The sequence below is a fragment of the Grammomys surdaster genome, unplaced genomic scaffold (genome assembly GCF_004785775.1).
Source record: "Grammomys surdaster isolate TR1022 unplaced genomic scaffold, NIH_TR_1.0 186, whole genome shotgun sequence".
Taxonomy (NCBI): Eukaryota; Metazoa; Chordata; class Mammalia; order Rodentia; family Muridae; genus Grammomys; species Grammomys surdaster.
Genome location: NW_021604631.1, coordinates 5,412,369 through 5,428,601, shown reverse-complemented (window position 1 = coordinate 5,428,601; position 16,233 = coordinate 5,412,369). Strand labels below are relative to the sequence as shown.

The 16,233-nt window shown below is 45.0% G+C and overlaps 1 protein-coding gene across 1 annotated transcript; it reads left to right on the top strand.

Moving 5' to 3' along the window:
- The first annotated feature begins 732 nt into the window (after positions 1-732).
- On the top strand, positions 733-6,764 carry Zc3hav1l (zinc finger CCCH-type containing, antiviral 1 like). The gene is made up of 4 exons (XM_028768342.1): positions 733-1,109; positions 1,923-2,058; positions 4,835-5,090; positions 6,619-6,764. Exons 1-4 carry the CDS (start codon positions 733-735, stop codon positions 6,762-6,764), a joined length of 915 nt encoding a protein of 304 aa, XP_028624175.1.
- The last annotated feature ends 9,469 nt before the right edge of the window (positions 6,765-16,233 follow it).

Below are 16,233 nucleotides of genomic sequence, written 5' to 3'. Positions count from 1 at the left end.
TAATCTTAATTCCTCAAACCTTTATATAGGAGCCATCAAATTAAATGTCGATATGAGCTATTGTGTCTAAAACGGCTTGAATCAGAGCTGACCACTGGGCAGCACTTCCCGCATCTATGTATGAGCTCACTAGGATTTTTGAGGGTTTTTTTCCCCCTTTATAAGCTGACAGAGAAAAATCAACAATGTCATGGCTCAATCCCATCTGAGCTATGGTCCCGATTGATCAGTATTATGGTGTGGGTTCAATAAACCATCCCTACCCGACTGAAATCGGTCTTTGTGTAAGTTTATGGGGCGACTCATGGACCCCAACACTTAGGAAGGAAGGAGCTTTTACTCCCTGAGCTAGTTCCTTACTAGGTTTTTTGAGACAGAGTGTCATGTTTCCCTGGCTAGCTTCCAGCTCATAAAGGGCGTCATATAGCCCAGACTAGCCTCCAGCTCCCTTTGTAGTGCACGCTGGCCTTGATCTCTGCCTCTTCTTGCCTCCACCTCCCAGGTGCTTGCATTACAGGCGCGTGCCACCAGGCTGGGCGAGCCACTGGTGGTTAGCAGTTTGTATTCTTTGTAGCCCTCTCTGCTATCCGTTATCCGCAAGGAACCCAGGAGCCAGGAATGTCGCAGGGGCTCAGGCCCTGCCTTCTGAGGCCCGGCCCCCTATAGCTCGCAGGCTCCGGTCGCGGGGAGGAGCCTGGAGGCCCCGGGCTAGCGGGGACTCGCTGGCGGGTCATGGCGGACCTCACTTTATGCGCGTTCCTCACCAAGGTGCTGTGTGCTCACGGCGGCCGCATGTTCCTGCAGGACCTGCGCGGCCACGTGGAGCTGTCGGAGGCGAAGCTGCGGGCCGTGCTACGGCGCGCGGGCCCGGGGCGCTTCCTGCTGCAGGAGGTGGAGCTGCGCGACGGCCCGTGGGACGCGGAGGCCGAGGTGGCGGCGGGCGCCGGCTCGGGCTCGGGCTCAGGCGGCGGCGCCACGGCCTGCAGAGTGATGGCCGTGTCCTCCGCGCGCCTCTGCGCCCGCTACCAGCGCGGGGAGTGCCAGGGCTGCGACCAGCTGCACTTGTGTCGCCGCCACATGCTGGGCAAATGCCCCCACCGCGACTGCTGGTGAGGGGCGGAGTCCTCAGTGTCCAGCGGGGCAGTGGGTGCGGGCGGGACGCGCCCTCCGGATGCTCTCTGGCGAGCCTGGGTGGGATGGGACAAAGGCCTTCTTGCTGGCCGCCCCTGTGCTCCTCGTCGCCGAGAGGAATAACATGGAAGGTCTCTCCACTGAGGTTTATTATTCATAGCCACCCTCCCCACCCCCAATGGGCTGTCCCTGGATGGATGCTAGGATGCTTCAAAACAACAGCAGCCTGGTTAAATCCTTGTCGCGACTTTTTGAGTTCACTTATGCCTAGTGCCGCTTGAGGGACATCTGGGGACTTCATGGCCCGCCGAGCTTCTGTTGTCTTCTCTTCCCTCCTTCCGTAACCACAGTTCATTCGTGCTTAAAAAGCTGATGTACTCCAACTGCAGGAAACTGGTGGCAGGATGGGGTGAAGGCCTGGCGGCTACATAGGCCAAGCACTCCTCCCAAGCCCAGTGCTTTGCAGCAACCTGGGAAGCTTTCTGGTGCTTTCTTGGTAGTTGGTGGACAAAGAGAGAAACAGCTGTTGTTGGTCTAAAAAGAAGGTTTTAGTTACACAAAAACCGATGAGTAGCCTCCGCGAGGCCTAAGGGTAAAGTACTTACCCTTGACTTTACAGTACTCACCAAACAGGAAAATGACCCCTGGAAGGTGAGTTGCTTCCACCCCAATTGTTTTATTAGTACTTGGGGAATTCACTTGTAAATTGGAAATGCCTAGGCGAAGAATTAGACCTGCCAGCCTCTTCCCTCTTCTTGATCTGGGCTTCTGACTGCTCTGAACTCTTCTAGGTCTACCTGTTCTTTGTCCCATGATATCCACACACCCATCAACGTCCAAGTCCTGAAAAACCGGGGGCTTTTTGGCCTCAATGAAGCGCAGCTTCGAATCCTGCTTTTGCAGAACGACCCCTGCCTTTTTCCAGAGGTGAGTCCTTGAGAAGCCGCCATCCTACCATCAACTGTGGCAGGCCTTTCTCTCACTGATCGCCTGTTCCTCCATGTTTGTTTTCTTTTGTTGGGATAGGATCTTATATAGCCCAGGATGGCAGCGATCTTGCTATTTAGCTGAGGCTAGCTTTCTTTGTTTATGTTTTGTTTTTGTTTTTCGAGACAGGGTTTCTCTGTATAGCCCTGGCTGTCTTGGAACTCACTCTGTAGACCAGGCTGGCCTCGAACTCTCGAACTCAGAAATCCGCCTGCCTCTGCCTCCCAAGTGCTGGGATTAAAGGCGTGCGCCACCACTGCCCAGCCTAGCTTTCTGTTCTTCTAATCTATACCCCTCCCCACCAAATGTGGAGGCTATAGGGGCCATCTCTCATCACCACTTTAGATGTTAATTTTAATTGCTTTTAGGTACTATGATTTGGTTTTAGGTACTTAAAAAGTACCCATTTTTAATTGCTGGAATGGTAAAATTAGCACATTTGTTTCTATTTATGTGAATTTATTAATAAAATAATCATCTCAAATTTATGAGACTACCAATAAAGTAATTTTTAAAAGATTTATTATGCATACACTATTCTCCCTGCATGTACGCCTGCACACCAGAAGAGAACACCAGATCTCATCATAGATGAGCCACCATGTGGTTACTGGGAATGGAACTCAGGACCTCTGGAAGAGCAGTCAGTGCTCTTAACCTCTGAGCCATCTCTCCAGCACCCCCATAAAATTTTAATCTGGCATGATCATTCTATTGTAGACATTCCTGTTAGAGGCAGGAGGAACAGACACCTTGATCCAGGATGTCTCTTTCTACAAGCTGAGGCATTTCCTTATCTTTGAGGGACCTGAGCCCTGATAAAATCAGATCCGTGGCTTCAATGCAGAAAGGAATTTTAGGGAGAGCTCATAGGAAGTAGGGTTTATTAATAGACTTTAAAAATTAGATGTATTTGCTGGTGAGGTATTTTTAGGGGGTCAGGTACAAGGAGCAGTGTGGCATCTGTGTGGTTGTTCATCTCTGTATCTGCATCAGCGGGGGGGTGGGGTGGGGGTGGCAGGAGATCTCTTTAAGTTTGAGACCTGCCTGGTCTACATAGTGAGTTCCAGTCCAAATAACTCCAGGCATTGAAACCCTGTCTTAAAAAAACAAACAAAAACCTGCAGTGTATCATTTTGCCAGATTAGATTAGCTATTGTGGAGAAAAGAGAAAGAAAAAGAAGGAAAGAGAGAAAGAAAGACAGAAAGAAAGAAGGGAAGGAAGAAAGAAAGAAAGAAAGGAAAAAGGAAAAAAGTAGACTAGTGTGATGGTGGGAACCCGAAATTCTCTAGAGGCCAAAGAATTCAGAGTTAAGGACCAGCCTGGGCTACACAGCAAGATCTTCACTTGAAAATGAAGCAAACCAAAAGCCAAACCCAAGTCAAGATAAAACAAAGATAAATTATGACAAGGATGCTGAAAACTCCCATAGGTAGAACAACAAGGTTTGGAGGTTTTTCGAAAAAAACAAAAACAAGCTATGCTTGGTGGCTCACTCCTGTAATCCCAACACTCAGCTGCAGCAAAAGGGTAGCAACAGATCTTGTCTCAAAACAGAAACACAGAGACCAGCGGGGTAGCTCAGCTCCCAGAGCACTTGCCTAGCATGGGCAAAACCTTGAGTTCAGTCCCTGGCATCTCATAATAACCAGGTTTGGAGGAACTTTTGATCCCCCTGTCTCCCTAATGTGATTATAGGTATGGGCCAGCATGTCCAGTTTTATGCAGTGCTGCCGGTCAAACCCAAGACTCCAAGATTCTTGCTGTGTAGCCCAAGCTCTCCTCTACTAGCTATCATGTGAGGCAGTTTACCTGTAACTTTGGCTCTAGGGGATCTGTGGGTACTCACTCATATGCATATGAGAAGTTTGATGGCAGCTTTGGGGGAGGGCTGCATGTATGTGCACATGGCATGTGAAAGCCAGACAGCGCTGGGGATATATATTTTATTTATATGAGTACACTGTAGCTGTCAGACACACCAGAAGAGGGCACCAGATCCCATCACAGATGATTGTGAGCCACCATGTGGTTGCTGGAAATTGAACTCAGGACCTCTAGAAGAGCAATCAGTGCTCTTAACTGTTGAGCCATCTCTCCAGCCCCCACCGGGGGTCTTTTTTTTTTGTTGTTGTTCTGTTTTGTTTTGTTTTGTTTTTTTGAGACAGGGTTTCTCTGTGTAGCCCTGGCTGTCCTGGAACTCACTCTGTAGACCAGGCTGGCCTCGAACTCAGAAATCCGCCTGCCTCTGCCTCCCAAGTGCTGGGATTAAAGGTGTGTGCCACCATCGCCGGGCTCCGGGGGTCTTTTTAAATCATCCTCCACTTTACTTTTTTGCGACAAAGTCTCAGCCCCACCCCCAACCCCCACACTTCTTTTTTTAAAAAAAAAGTCCAGACATGGTAGTATTGTTACCCTGTAATCATAATGGTGGAGAGGAGAGACAGGAGAACCCTGGGCCTGCTGACCAACCAGCCTGTCTGAATCAGTGAGTTCTAAGTTCCATGAGAGACCTGTCTCAAAAAAATACAGTGGAGGGTGATTTACACAGACCGCCAGTGCTGACGTCTGGCCTTCAGATGCATGTGCACATACGTGTACCCTGCCCCCAAAGCTGTCATCACACTTCTCATATGCATATGAGTTAAGCTACAGTTTGTTGGCTTACAGGTAATAGTGACAACTCACTCAAGCCTTGCTTCACTTCCGCCCCAGGTCTGTTTGCTGTACAACAAAGGTAGTGATGCCCTCTATGGCTACTGCAACCTCAAGGATAAGTGCAACAAGTTTCACGTATGCAAAGCCTTTGTGCGGGGCGAATGCGCATTTCAGCCCTGCAAACGGTCCCACCAGCTCATCCATGCTGCCACTCTGAAGTTGCTAGAGGACCAGGAACTTAGTGTTTCGAGCGTCGTGAATTTCCAGATCATCTCTATCTACAGACATAAGAAGTTGCACAAGATGCTTGAAGGTAGGCATAGAGCCTTCGGTGAGGAGGTCTGTGTAGTAGGAGGGCCGGTGAATGGAAGGCAGCCTGCAGACAAAACATTTCATGTGCTAATTACAGCCTTTCCTTGGAAAGGTTGAGACTGTCACATTTTGTTTTGTTATTACTTTATTTGTTTATGGTGTGTGTGCCTGTGTGTGTGTGTGTGTGTGTGTGTGTGTGAAGGTGCCAGAGGAAGCCAGAAGAGGGGATCAGATCCCTTTGAGGTCTATGAGGTGCTGGCAATTACAGCAGACAGTGCTTTTAATCACAGAGCCGAGCTGTGTTCTAGCCTCAGCTAACATATGGAAATATGATTCTAACCAAAGAAGAGAAGATTTTGCCAAGTTAGAGGATTTGCCCAAGTGTTTGAGCATGGGAGCTTCTGGGAAAATTGGGAGTCAAGAATTTGGTAGAATAAGCTTAGTAGTTCAGCTGGGAACGTGGAGGGAGATTGGCAGGTGATGTACATGTGGTTTACTTTTATGAAATTGAAGCTAAAGTTTTTCCCTATTTTCATTTTTAAGTAATTTTGACCACATTACAGGTAACTGACTAGAAATAAAATTGTGTGTCTCAAGAAGTGCTGGAGAGATGTCTCATTGGTTAGAGTACTTGTTGCTCTTGTAGAGGACCAAGGTTCGATTCCCAACATCCACATGATGGCTTAGAAATTTTATTATTTATATAAGATAATAAAATAGGGGCTGGAGAGATGGCTTAGAGATTAAGAGCACTGACTGCTCTTCTAGAGATCCTGACTTCAACTCCCAGCAACCACATGGTGGCTCACAACCACCTGTAATGAGATCTGATGCCCTCTTCTGGTGTGTCTGAAGACAGCTACAGTGTATTCACATACATAAAATCAATAAATCTTAAAAAAAAATAATAGTAAAATAATATTTTTAAAGTTTGTCTTAGTCACTGCTCTAGTGCTGCAAAGAGACACCGTGACCATTTCTTATAAAAGAAATGGGACTGACTTAAGATTTCAGAGGCATGCATTATCATGGCAGGGAGGCCATTGTGACAGGTACAGCAGGCATGGTGCTGGAGAAGTAGTTGAGAGCTATATCCTGAGAGCTATATCCTGATCCACAGGCAGACAGAGAGAGAGAGAGAGAGAGAGAGAGAGAGAGAGAGAGAGAGACAGGGCCTGGCACGGGCTTTTGAAACATCAAAGCCCACCCGCGGTGACACATTCCCTCTAACGAGGCTGCAGCTCCTAATCGTTCTAATCCTATCAAAGAGTTCCGCTCCCTGGTGAACTAGCATTCAAATCTACCAGCCTAGGGGTGCCATTCTTATTCAAACCACCACAAAGTTGAGGGGAGATCCACTTTGCGGTGACTCTGCCAGCCCATCTTTGTTGACTAAATTTAATATCAGAAATATCTCCTCATGTTGCCGCTCTTTCCGACTGCTTATTTTAATTTATTTACTTTTTTTTTTTCATCCAATCCACCCCATTCCCTCCCGTGTTGCTTCCAACCACATAGAATTAAAACAGAAAGCTCATCTCTCTTCCTTTCAGACAACCCAGCTTCTACTGAGCAATCTCAAGGCCTTGGGAAACAAGGAGCCCTCGGGCCCGGGGCTGTGGAAGCCAGGCCTTTCCTCCCTGCCCGTGCTCAGTTGCCCAGGAAGCCCCAGTAAACCTTAAGGAGCATTGGAGGAAGCGAGAAGCAGCTTGTCCATCTTGGAGGATCAGAAGCAAGACTTCTGTTGAGCTGGAGGTTTTAGCTGGTCTTTCATTAGTATCATTGGCAACTCTAATACCTACCTCACAACTGATTGCCAGAACCCAGGATGGAAACGAAAATACACTTGCGGCTGAAGTTGGACCTGGAGCCGGCAAAGAGAGTAAAATTCTGAGCATGTAGTCCAGGGCGACTCCTGAAGCTGTAGCGTCTCTGAATACCTTCGTCCCTCTGGACAAAGCGCAGGTTTCTGCTGCCTTCTGGGTCCAGCTGGTGTTTTCTAGACTCTATTTACATAGCAGACATGGAATTATAGACGTAGCAGTTTGTGCGTGCTGTGTACTATTTGTTACTTGGGTTTATACATAATCCCTTTTTGCACAGGATTATTAGTATAGTTTAATCACTTCCCTTATTCTGGAATGTTTCATACTCCTAACAATGTTTGAATATCTCACTTTGTATCTGTGCAGTATTGAGTTTAAAAGCCAATTTGTACCTTTGCTTGGATTGTAAGTACTAAACAATACTGTCTTCTGATACACATTTCTTTAACCATCTGTGTAGATGACCTCTGTCCCTGCTTCCTGTGTGTTTTGCTTGCTTTTGTGAAGTTCCTGTGTTGCATTTTGTGGTTCGGGCCATCTGTGCTGTTGTCAATACTGTGTTTGTAATATTCAAGTTTCTGGGTCCATGCTCAGTCAGCATCCCAGCTAATACTCTTTGGGCCCTGCCCAGAGGTTTCTACCTCACCCCACCCCTCTCTCATCTTCTATCGAGCCTATCAGAGCTCGGCTGCTCTATCGTGAAGGATGTGTAGGTCACTCCTTCCAGTTGTATCTCCCCCGTGTGGATGGGGACAGGCCATCAGGAGTGTAAATATAACTTGCCCATTTCATGGTCTCTCCCTCCCTCCTTCCTCCTCCCCTCCTCTCTCCTCCCCTCCTCTCTCCTCCCTCCTCCCTCCTTCCCCTGCCCTCCTCCCTCTTCCCTCCTCCCCTCTCCACTCCTCCCCTCTTCCAGCCTCACACTGTACCTACTCATCCTGTTGTTTTCAGCGTGTGATTTGCAGATATTTGTTGTGGTCATGTTCCCCAGTGTCACTGTGTAAAAAGATTTGTGTTTCCTTTCCATAATGTGACATTTGAGAAGTAGGAGCAATTTAGTAAGTTTTCATAAAGTCAAACTTTACCTTATTTGGAGAAACTTTTATCATGATGCCAATGGATCAAAGGAGAGGAGGGATGTAAATGTGTCCTTTCCAAATGAAAAACCAGATTCCTCTTACTGGACAGCAGTCTCGAAGACTTAAGGTTTTTCACTTCGATTGTCAATGACAGTATTTCTGAAATTGTGTTTTACATTCTTTCCTTTCTTTTAAAATTTCTAGTTGTGACTTTTTTCCTAGTGGTATTTGTGTGTGTGTGTGTGTATCAAGCCCAGGGCTTTGCCCATGTGAAACAAAGTCCTCCACCAGCAAAGTACAACTAAGTCCTGGGCTAAACGTTAAAATAAAATTTTAGGCCAGTCACAGTGGTGTATGGCTTTAATCCCATCACTGCGGAGGCAGAGACAGGCAGATCTCTGTGAGTTCAAGGCTGCATGATCTACAGTGTGAGTTCCAGGTTAGTCGGAGCTGCGTAGTGAGACCCTGCCTCCAAAGAAATTGAGTTTAGTTATTATTACTATTTATACTCTGTCATTTTCCTGTATGTATTTTACTGTAAGCCATCTTAAGTCCTTAACGGGATGGGGTAGCTCAGTGCATACTCTTTCCATCAGTAGACGTGGTAGCATTTACAGGATCGTTTTCTCATGCGTCTCACCGTCACGCCCTTATGCGTGATGTTACTGGTCTATAATCATTATTGCAACATTTTCTTCAAGTCCATGATAACTCATTTTAAGTTTCAGTTCTTTTGGAATTTAGTTTACAAAAATTCTCTTTCTGTATATATGGTACTGGGAATGGGCCTACGGCTCATGTATGCTAGACAAGTGCTCCAACTCTGAGGTACATTCTCAGCACTAATGTTACGTTGTCATTGTTATCCAACTGAGTGTGGATGCTCACCCCATGCCGGGCAGAAAAAGTTAAGAGATGTGGTACTGAGGGCAGAGGGTGATTTGATTCACTTCACAAATCTTCTTAGAAAGGAAGGATGGGGGCGTTACACAGCCTGACTCGCTGGGGAGCTACCTTGGGGTCATTTTATACATGTGGGTGATGGCTGGCCTTGGGCACTCTCTCCCAGTACGTGGGCTGGAGAAGGCACAGCTCTGTGCCTTGTCTTGAAGTGTTTTCACTTCTTCCTATCTCCAAAACGGATGGGTATATTCTTGGATTTACTTTTCAAATTAGTTCCACAGCACACAGTGAACTGACTCCCAGGATGGAGAGGTCCTGAGGCCTGACCTTGTGTAATGAGAGAACTAGACCCCAGGATCACACTCCCTTCCTTTGCTCTGAACATCGCCTGATGACCGTTCCTCAGAGAGTTCGTGTTAGCGATAGTGAGGTCTGTGTGGGAAAGGGGCAAGTTTTGAGGCTCCACTTGAACTATCAGTTTTCCCCAGCCCTCCCCCACCTCATCTGAGACACTTATCCAGTCACTGCCTTAAGATAACACGTTACTGATTGCCCCTACTGTCTTTTTCTCATCCCATGTCAAACCTGTTATCGAGTGTTGGAAGTACTTTTCCCCCTGTGGAGACCTCTTAATGGTCGGTTTTCTTTGCTTCTCTCCATATTCAGACACTGCCTTGGTGCACACTCAACCCCCACGCCCGGGGGGGGGGGGGGGGCGGTGTGTGCGTGTGCGTACACACAACACGCGCACACACACAGACGCACACTCTTCACTGCCTTGGTGCACCCCCCCCCTCACTGCCTTTGTGCACACCTCTCCTGTGTATTTCACAGGCACATTACTCAGTGATGTCCAGGTTAATTGTTGGTTTTTTTTTTTTGGTTTTGTTTTTTGGTATGAGGAGCTGGGTAGGCTCTTGCACCCATTGTAATAATAGTAGCCACATTTAAATTATTGATATAGCTGGTCTTTGTAGATTTCATTTATTTGTTGACATGGGTCCCATGCAGCCCAGGCTAGTCTCAAACTCACAGTGTAGCTCCAGCTGGCCTTGAACTCCTTACCCCCTTGCCTCTATCTCTCAAGTGGCCCGGGGTGTAGGTGATTGCTACGACATCTGCCTCTAAAGTGGCTTTTGGTTCCCTGCTTTAAGCACGTTTTACTTATTTAGTATACGTGTTTAGGCTTCCAAGCGCAGTGATGTGTGTGGTTCTGTGATGTATATGTGGAGGTCAAAGGTCGCCTGCCCATTGTCACCTCTCACCTTACATTTGAAGGAATTCAGGTTGTTAGGCATGGTGGCAAGTGCCCTTACACACAGCGCCATCTCATGGGACCTTGCTTGTTTTGAGATCTATAGAGGAGGTGGCTTTAGTAGTCCTGCTGCTCCCCGAGTGCTGGGGTCACAGGTGTGGGACATACCTGTTCCTTCTTGTCCCTGCCTCCGTTCCAGCTGACTGATCTTTTGGAAGCAAACCTAAGGATATTGCAGTTCTGCTTCTCCTGCTGAAATTTTTATCAGCCTCCACCATGCAAGGCAGGAGTCATACAGTAAGATCCACAGGGCAGAAGTGACAGGTAAATGGAGGTGAGGAAGAAGGGCTGTGGCAAGCTGTCCTGACAGTGAGGGATACTGCCTTCTGGTTTCCATCTGGGGTTGTGGACCCAGGTCTTCATATTCAGTTTTTCAGAAGAAGTCAGAAATACAAACTTTTGTGAGATACTACTTTGGTGATTAAGTATTAACTTGTTTTTTGGTTGAGTTTTAGAAATAAAAGGTTAGAATCTGGTGTTGTGGAACATGGCCTATAATTCCAGCACTCGGGATGGGAGCTGGAGGCAGAAGAATCCAGAACTAAAGGCCAGTCTTCATAACACGGTGAGTTAGAAGCTGGCCCAGCTACTGGAAACCATGTCTTAAAAAAACAAACAACAAAACTGATGGCAAAATTTCAACTAACTTGAATTTTTTGGAATGTATTTCATCTTATTACTCTTGTTTGTTTGTTTGTTTGTTTGGTTATTTCTGTTTTTGTTTTGAGGCAGGGTATTCTAGGCTGGTCTTGAACTCAGTATGTACTCTATGTTTTGGATCCTCCTGCCTCCACCTCCTGAGTGTTGACATTCCTGGCATTTGCTACTATGCCCCACTTAAGCAGTGCGTGGGACTGAAGACAGGACTTGATCTTGATAAGGAAGCACTGCCAACCGAGGGACATCCCCAGGCCTAGCCCTGGACTCTGTCTTTAAATGATGTTGCCTCTTCTGTAAACAAAATCATAATTCTGTAAACATAATTCCCTCTGTGTGCCTCAGAGCCTGGCACAGTTACAATTGTCAAGACTCTCGATAACTTACTGACCCCAGAGAGGTGTTTCGTATACATCACATTCCAAAGCTTTGGTTTTAAGCAAAAACATTATTTACTCCTTGTGGTAATTCTGACACTTAGAAGTTAGAACATTTCTTGTCAGATACTGAATTAGTTGATTCAGTATATGCTGGCTTTCATTGTTTTGTTTGGTTTTGGTTTTATAGGTTTGGTTGGTTTTGGTTTTGAGACAGGGTTTCTCTGTGTAACAGAGCCCTGTCTGTCATGGACTCACTCTGTAGACCAGGCTGGCCTTGAACTCACAGAGGTCTACCTGTCTCTGCCTCCTGAGTGCTGAGATCAAAGGCATGTGCCACCACTTCTGGCTCTGATTTTGGTTTTGTTTTTATTTAAAATAAAAGAAAATCAGGCTCTCATTGTAGACCTGGCTGGCCTGGAACTCATGTAGACCAGGTAGGCCGGAAGCACCTGCTAGGTCTAAAGATGTTCCCCACCACACTCAGTTGAGGTTCTTTACTTTAAAAAAAAAAAAATTTCCCTCCCCCTTTTTTTTCCTGATGAGGGTGCTATGTGATACAAACAATTGAATCATTGAAGTCTAGAGTCTACTTCTGTTCATGAAGTGGGCTGCCCATCAAGGACTCTGTCTGCCCAACATCAGTGTGTCCTGATTTCCTCACCATGTTTTTTTATAAATTCATTATGCTGATTCTTTCCTGATTATTTTGTGTTTGTGTTACTACTCCTTATGGCGATCTCTCTGAAATACTGCTAACTTTTCAGATCCTTGCCTTTGAGTGAATTGTTAGTTGTAACAGTTGTAGATGGCCTGCCTTTCTGAATATAAAATCATAGCTACAAAGTGATTTGTTACGGAGCTCTATCATTTGATGTTAAATACAAATAAAAATATTTTTGGCATTTCTTCATTAAATATAGAGTTAGTTGTCAGCTTTAAGTTACTGTTCTTTATTAGGATAAGAGGAAATATGATTCTTATTTGTTGAAAGCTGAAAACTTGATAAAATGACTCAATCTCTTAATGTAATAATATCTTAATCATCTTGCATGACTGATTATATTTAATGTTTTTATAATATTAAAACATCCTTAAATTTATAATAAATGAGCTCTACCTGACTATGGCATATTCTCTTGGCATTTGTTTTCTATTTGCTGTGCATCGATACATTCAAAAATAAAACTCGTTTATATCTTATGGTATACATAGTGATTTTCCTTTTAATTTTATTGGTTTTTGAGCAAACTATAAATTTTATTTTAAGTAACAGAGCTTCTATAAATTGATTCATTATTTATTTGTTTGACTTTTTATTCAGGGCCTCACTCTGTAGCCCAGGCTAGCCTGGAGTTCCTGATCCTTCTGCCTCACACTCTCAGGGGCTGGGATCACAAGAGTAGCCATCACTCCCAGCTCTGTTTTCATTTTTAAATGTATTTGTTTTTGTTGCATGAGTATTTGCATGAGTTTATGTGTACCGCACGCATGCAGGAGACCAGAGAAGACAGAAAAGGGCGTTAGATCTCCTGGAGCTGGAGTTAAAGATGCATGCTGGGACCCACCATGTGTCCTCACAAGAGCAGCAAGTGTTCCTAACCACGGAGCCATCTCTGCAGTGTTCAGAGGGTGGCATCTGGAAGTAGATTGGATCCCGAGGGATCGGTCTCATGAATGTGTTCACATATTTATGAATTTAAAGCACAGTGGGCTATTGGGAGACGTTGGAAACTTTGAAAGTTGGGCTATAGTTGTAGGCCATGCCCTTGAAGGGTGGGTTTTGTCTCTTTTTCCTTCCTCTCATTCTTTCCTCTCAGCTTCCTGGCGGCCAGGAGTTGAGCAGCTCTTTGCCACAAAATGCTCCCACCACAGTATTCTGCCTCACCAGGTCCCAAAACAGCAGAGCCATGTGACCATGGGCTGAAACCTTTTGCTGTGAGCCAAAAGAAAGCTGACTTTAATAGACATTTGTTACAGGATGGAAAGTTGACTGATGCAATACAAGTATATTAAGAAGGTAATAATCACCATTAATACCTCTGTATAACAGCTGGGTGGTGGTGGTGCATGTCTTTGGTCCCAACACTCAAGAGGCAGAGGCAGGTGGATCTCTGTGAGTTTGAAACCAGCCAGGGCTACACAGAGAAACCCTGTCTCAAAAAACTAAAACTAAATACATAATCACACTGGCTAATAAGATAGCTCAGTGGGTAAGGTCACTTAGCACAAGCCTGAGTGACTCCAAGGACCCACATGATGGAAGGAGAAAACTGACTTCAGCAAGTTGCCTTCTGATCTACACACACACACACACACACACACACACACACACACACACACGCACGCACGGAGTACATGATTTTTTTTAAAGGAGTTAATCATTGCTAATATGTTAACTATTTTCAGTTTTTCTCATATATCTAATCTTGGATATTGAGGTTGTATTTCTCTCTTTATAAGCATTTTTCTATATCAAAAGCATTTGCAGTGTTATTAGATTGGTATATTGCACATTTGTGTGTCATGTGATCATAATTCTGTTGCTGGATATTTATTGTTTGCATCCTTTTAGTATTTAAGTAAGTGTTATTTTCTTAACTTGTTATTTTCTTAGAACACATTTCTAGGAATAAGATAGTGGATACTAGAAAGATTCACGAAGAACTTCAGAACTGCTCCTCAGAGCAGCTACAGCAGTTTCTGCTCATCATGGAAAGTGCCAGGCTCGGGTTTCCCTGAAGTGTCCTGTCAGCATAGTCTCATGAAAGATATAATACATTTTGTTTCCTGGATTGTTATTCCAGACAATATATGTCACGTGTTATATAACACAATATATTATATTTTTTTCTCCAATAATTATGCTTTCCTTCTGTAAGAAAAAGTCATTGAAGCTATTAAATGTTTGAAAAAAAATTACACACCTGGGCATGGAGCTTGCCTTTGATCCTAGCACTTGGGAGGCAGAGACAGGAGGTTCTCTGTGAGTTTGAGACTGGTCTGGTCTACATAGTGAGTTCCAGGACAGCCAGGGCTATATAGTGAGACCCTGTTTCAAACAAACAAACAAACAAACAAATAAAAAAACAAACAAAGTTATAGGTCAGATTCTAGGTAGGCCCTGAGAACTGGTATCTAAGTGTGAGAACTTAGCACAAATGAATGAGGGACAGGAGCAGTCTCCGAGGCCTGTCTCTGCCTATCTGGTGCTCTTGTGTGTATGTGTGTCTATGTGTATATATGCATATACATTGTGTATGCAAATATATATATATTGTGTATGTGTCTTAGTTAGGCTTTACTGCTGTGAATAGACACCATGACCAAGGCAACGCCTATAAAGAAAACATTTAATTGGGGCTGGCTTACAGTTTAAGAAGTTCAGTCCATTATCATTATGGTGGGAAGCATGGCAGCCTGCAGGCAGACAGACATGGTGCTGAAGGAGCTGAAAGTTCTATATATTGATCTGAAGGCAGCCAGAAGGAGACTGTGTGCTGCAGGAAGCCAGGAGAGGATGGCTTCCTCTACACTGTGGGGAGCTTGAGCACTAGGTGTCCTCAAAGCCCACATCCACAGTAATACAGTTCCTCACGCAAGGCCACATGTATTCCAGAAAGGCAATATCTCCTAACAGTGCTACTTCCCATGGGCAATTCTTGTTCAAATACATGAGTCTATGCAGGGGTGGGGGCAAGCCTATTTAAACCACCACAGTATGCAAATATGTATAGTTGTTGTTGTTTTGAGATGAAATCTCAAGTATCCCAGGTTGAGCCTCCAACTCATGCAGCCAAAGATACCCTTGTACTTCTGATCTTTTTTCCACCTTCCAAGTGCTAAAACTACAGGCATATACTGCAATTATACGAATGTATCAACATGCCCAGGGGATCAAACTCAGAGCTTTATGTGTACTATGCAAGCACTCTACTAACTGAGCTACGTCTCCAGCTGCAGTCAGCTCAAATGTTGAGGAAACTTTTGTATTATGTCTAACTAATTATGCATCCTAGGTTATATTTTTATTCAATTTTTGTTGAGACAAGGTCTTGCTCTGTTGCCCACGCTGTTTTCAAACGGGCCTTGTGTATCAGTCGGTACAGGCATGTATCACAGTACCAGCAGTTAAGGTGTGTTTTATTAATCCATTCATTATTTAGTAATATTAAATCATGCACCTTCTCAGTTTTCTTTTGCATGGGAAGTTCCATGTGACGTCATCATACACCTTATAAAGGTAGCATTTGCCGCACAACTGTGAGGTCAGCACTTGGGAGGCGGAATCAGGAATGTCAGGGGTTGAAGGTCATCAGAGAGTTGAGGCTAGTCTGAGCTACTTGAAACCCTGTCTTAAAGAACAGAAAGAAAATGATAAAGGTAATATTTTATTTTCGTCTTGCCTGACGTGCACTCATGCTCCAGCATGTATCTATGGGATGAATTTCCGTCTTATTCGGAGGGACCAGCAAGGTATAGTACAGTCAGCAAGATCTTAGCACAATCGAGGAAAGCCAACTTGGGTTGGCTCTATCAGCTTTAAAGGCGGAGGTGTCTCAGATAAAATCTTTTTTGGCTCACTGTCTTTTACACAGCTGCATACTCAAGCCAAGAGAACTCAGCAGACGCTGTCATAAAACAGTTGATCTTGCCTTTCTTTATTGGCTATTTCCATGCGTTCATACTGCTTTCCTGCAGCCTCTGTAGGGCTTGGGCCTGGTGATGTCTAATCTTGACTTCTGGAACCATGCTCCTGTCTTTCTCTCTCTCTCACTGTCTGTGTCTCTGTCTGTGTCTGTTTCTGTCTCTCTCTCTGTCTCTCTCTTTCTCTGTTTCTCTCTGTCTGTCACTGTTTCTCTCTGTCTGTCTCTGTCTCTCTCTCTTCCTCTCTCTCTCTCTCTCTCTCCCCTTTCTCTCCTCTCTCTCCCCTTTCTCTCCTCTCTCTCTCTCTCTCTCTCTCTCTCTCTCTCTCTCTCTCTCTCTC

Coding starts and splice junctions, on each gene's coding strand:
- Zc3hav1l (XM_028768342.1), top strand. CDS start 733: ATGGCGGACCTCACTTTATGCGCGTTCCTCACCAAGGTGCTGTGTGCT. Junction 2,059..4,834: donor ACCCCTGCCTTTTTCCAGAG/GTGAGTCCTTGA, acceptor CTTCCGCCCCAG/GTCTGTTTGCTGTACAACAA. Junction 5,091..6,618: donor GTTGCACAAGATGCTTGAAG/GTAGGCATAGAG, acceptor GAATTAAAACAG/AAAGCTCATCTCTCTTCCTT.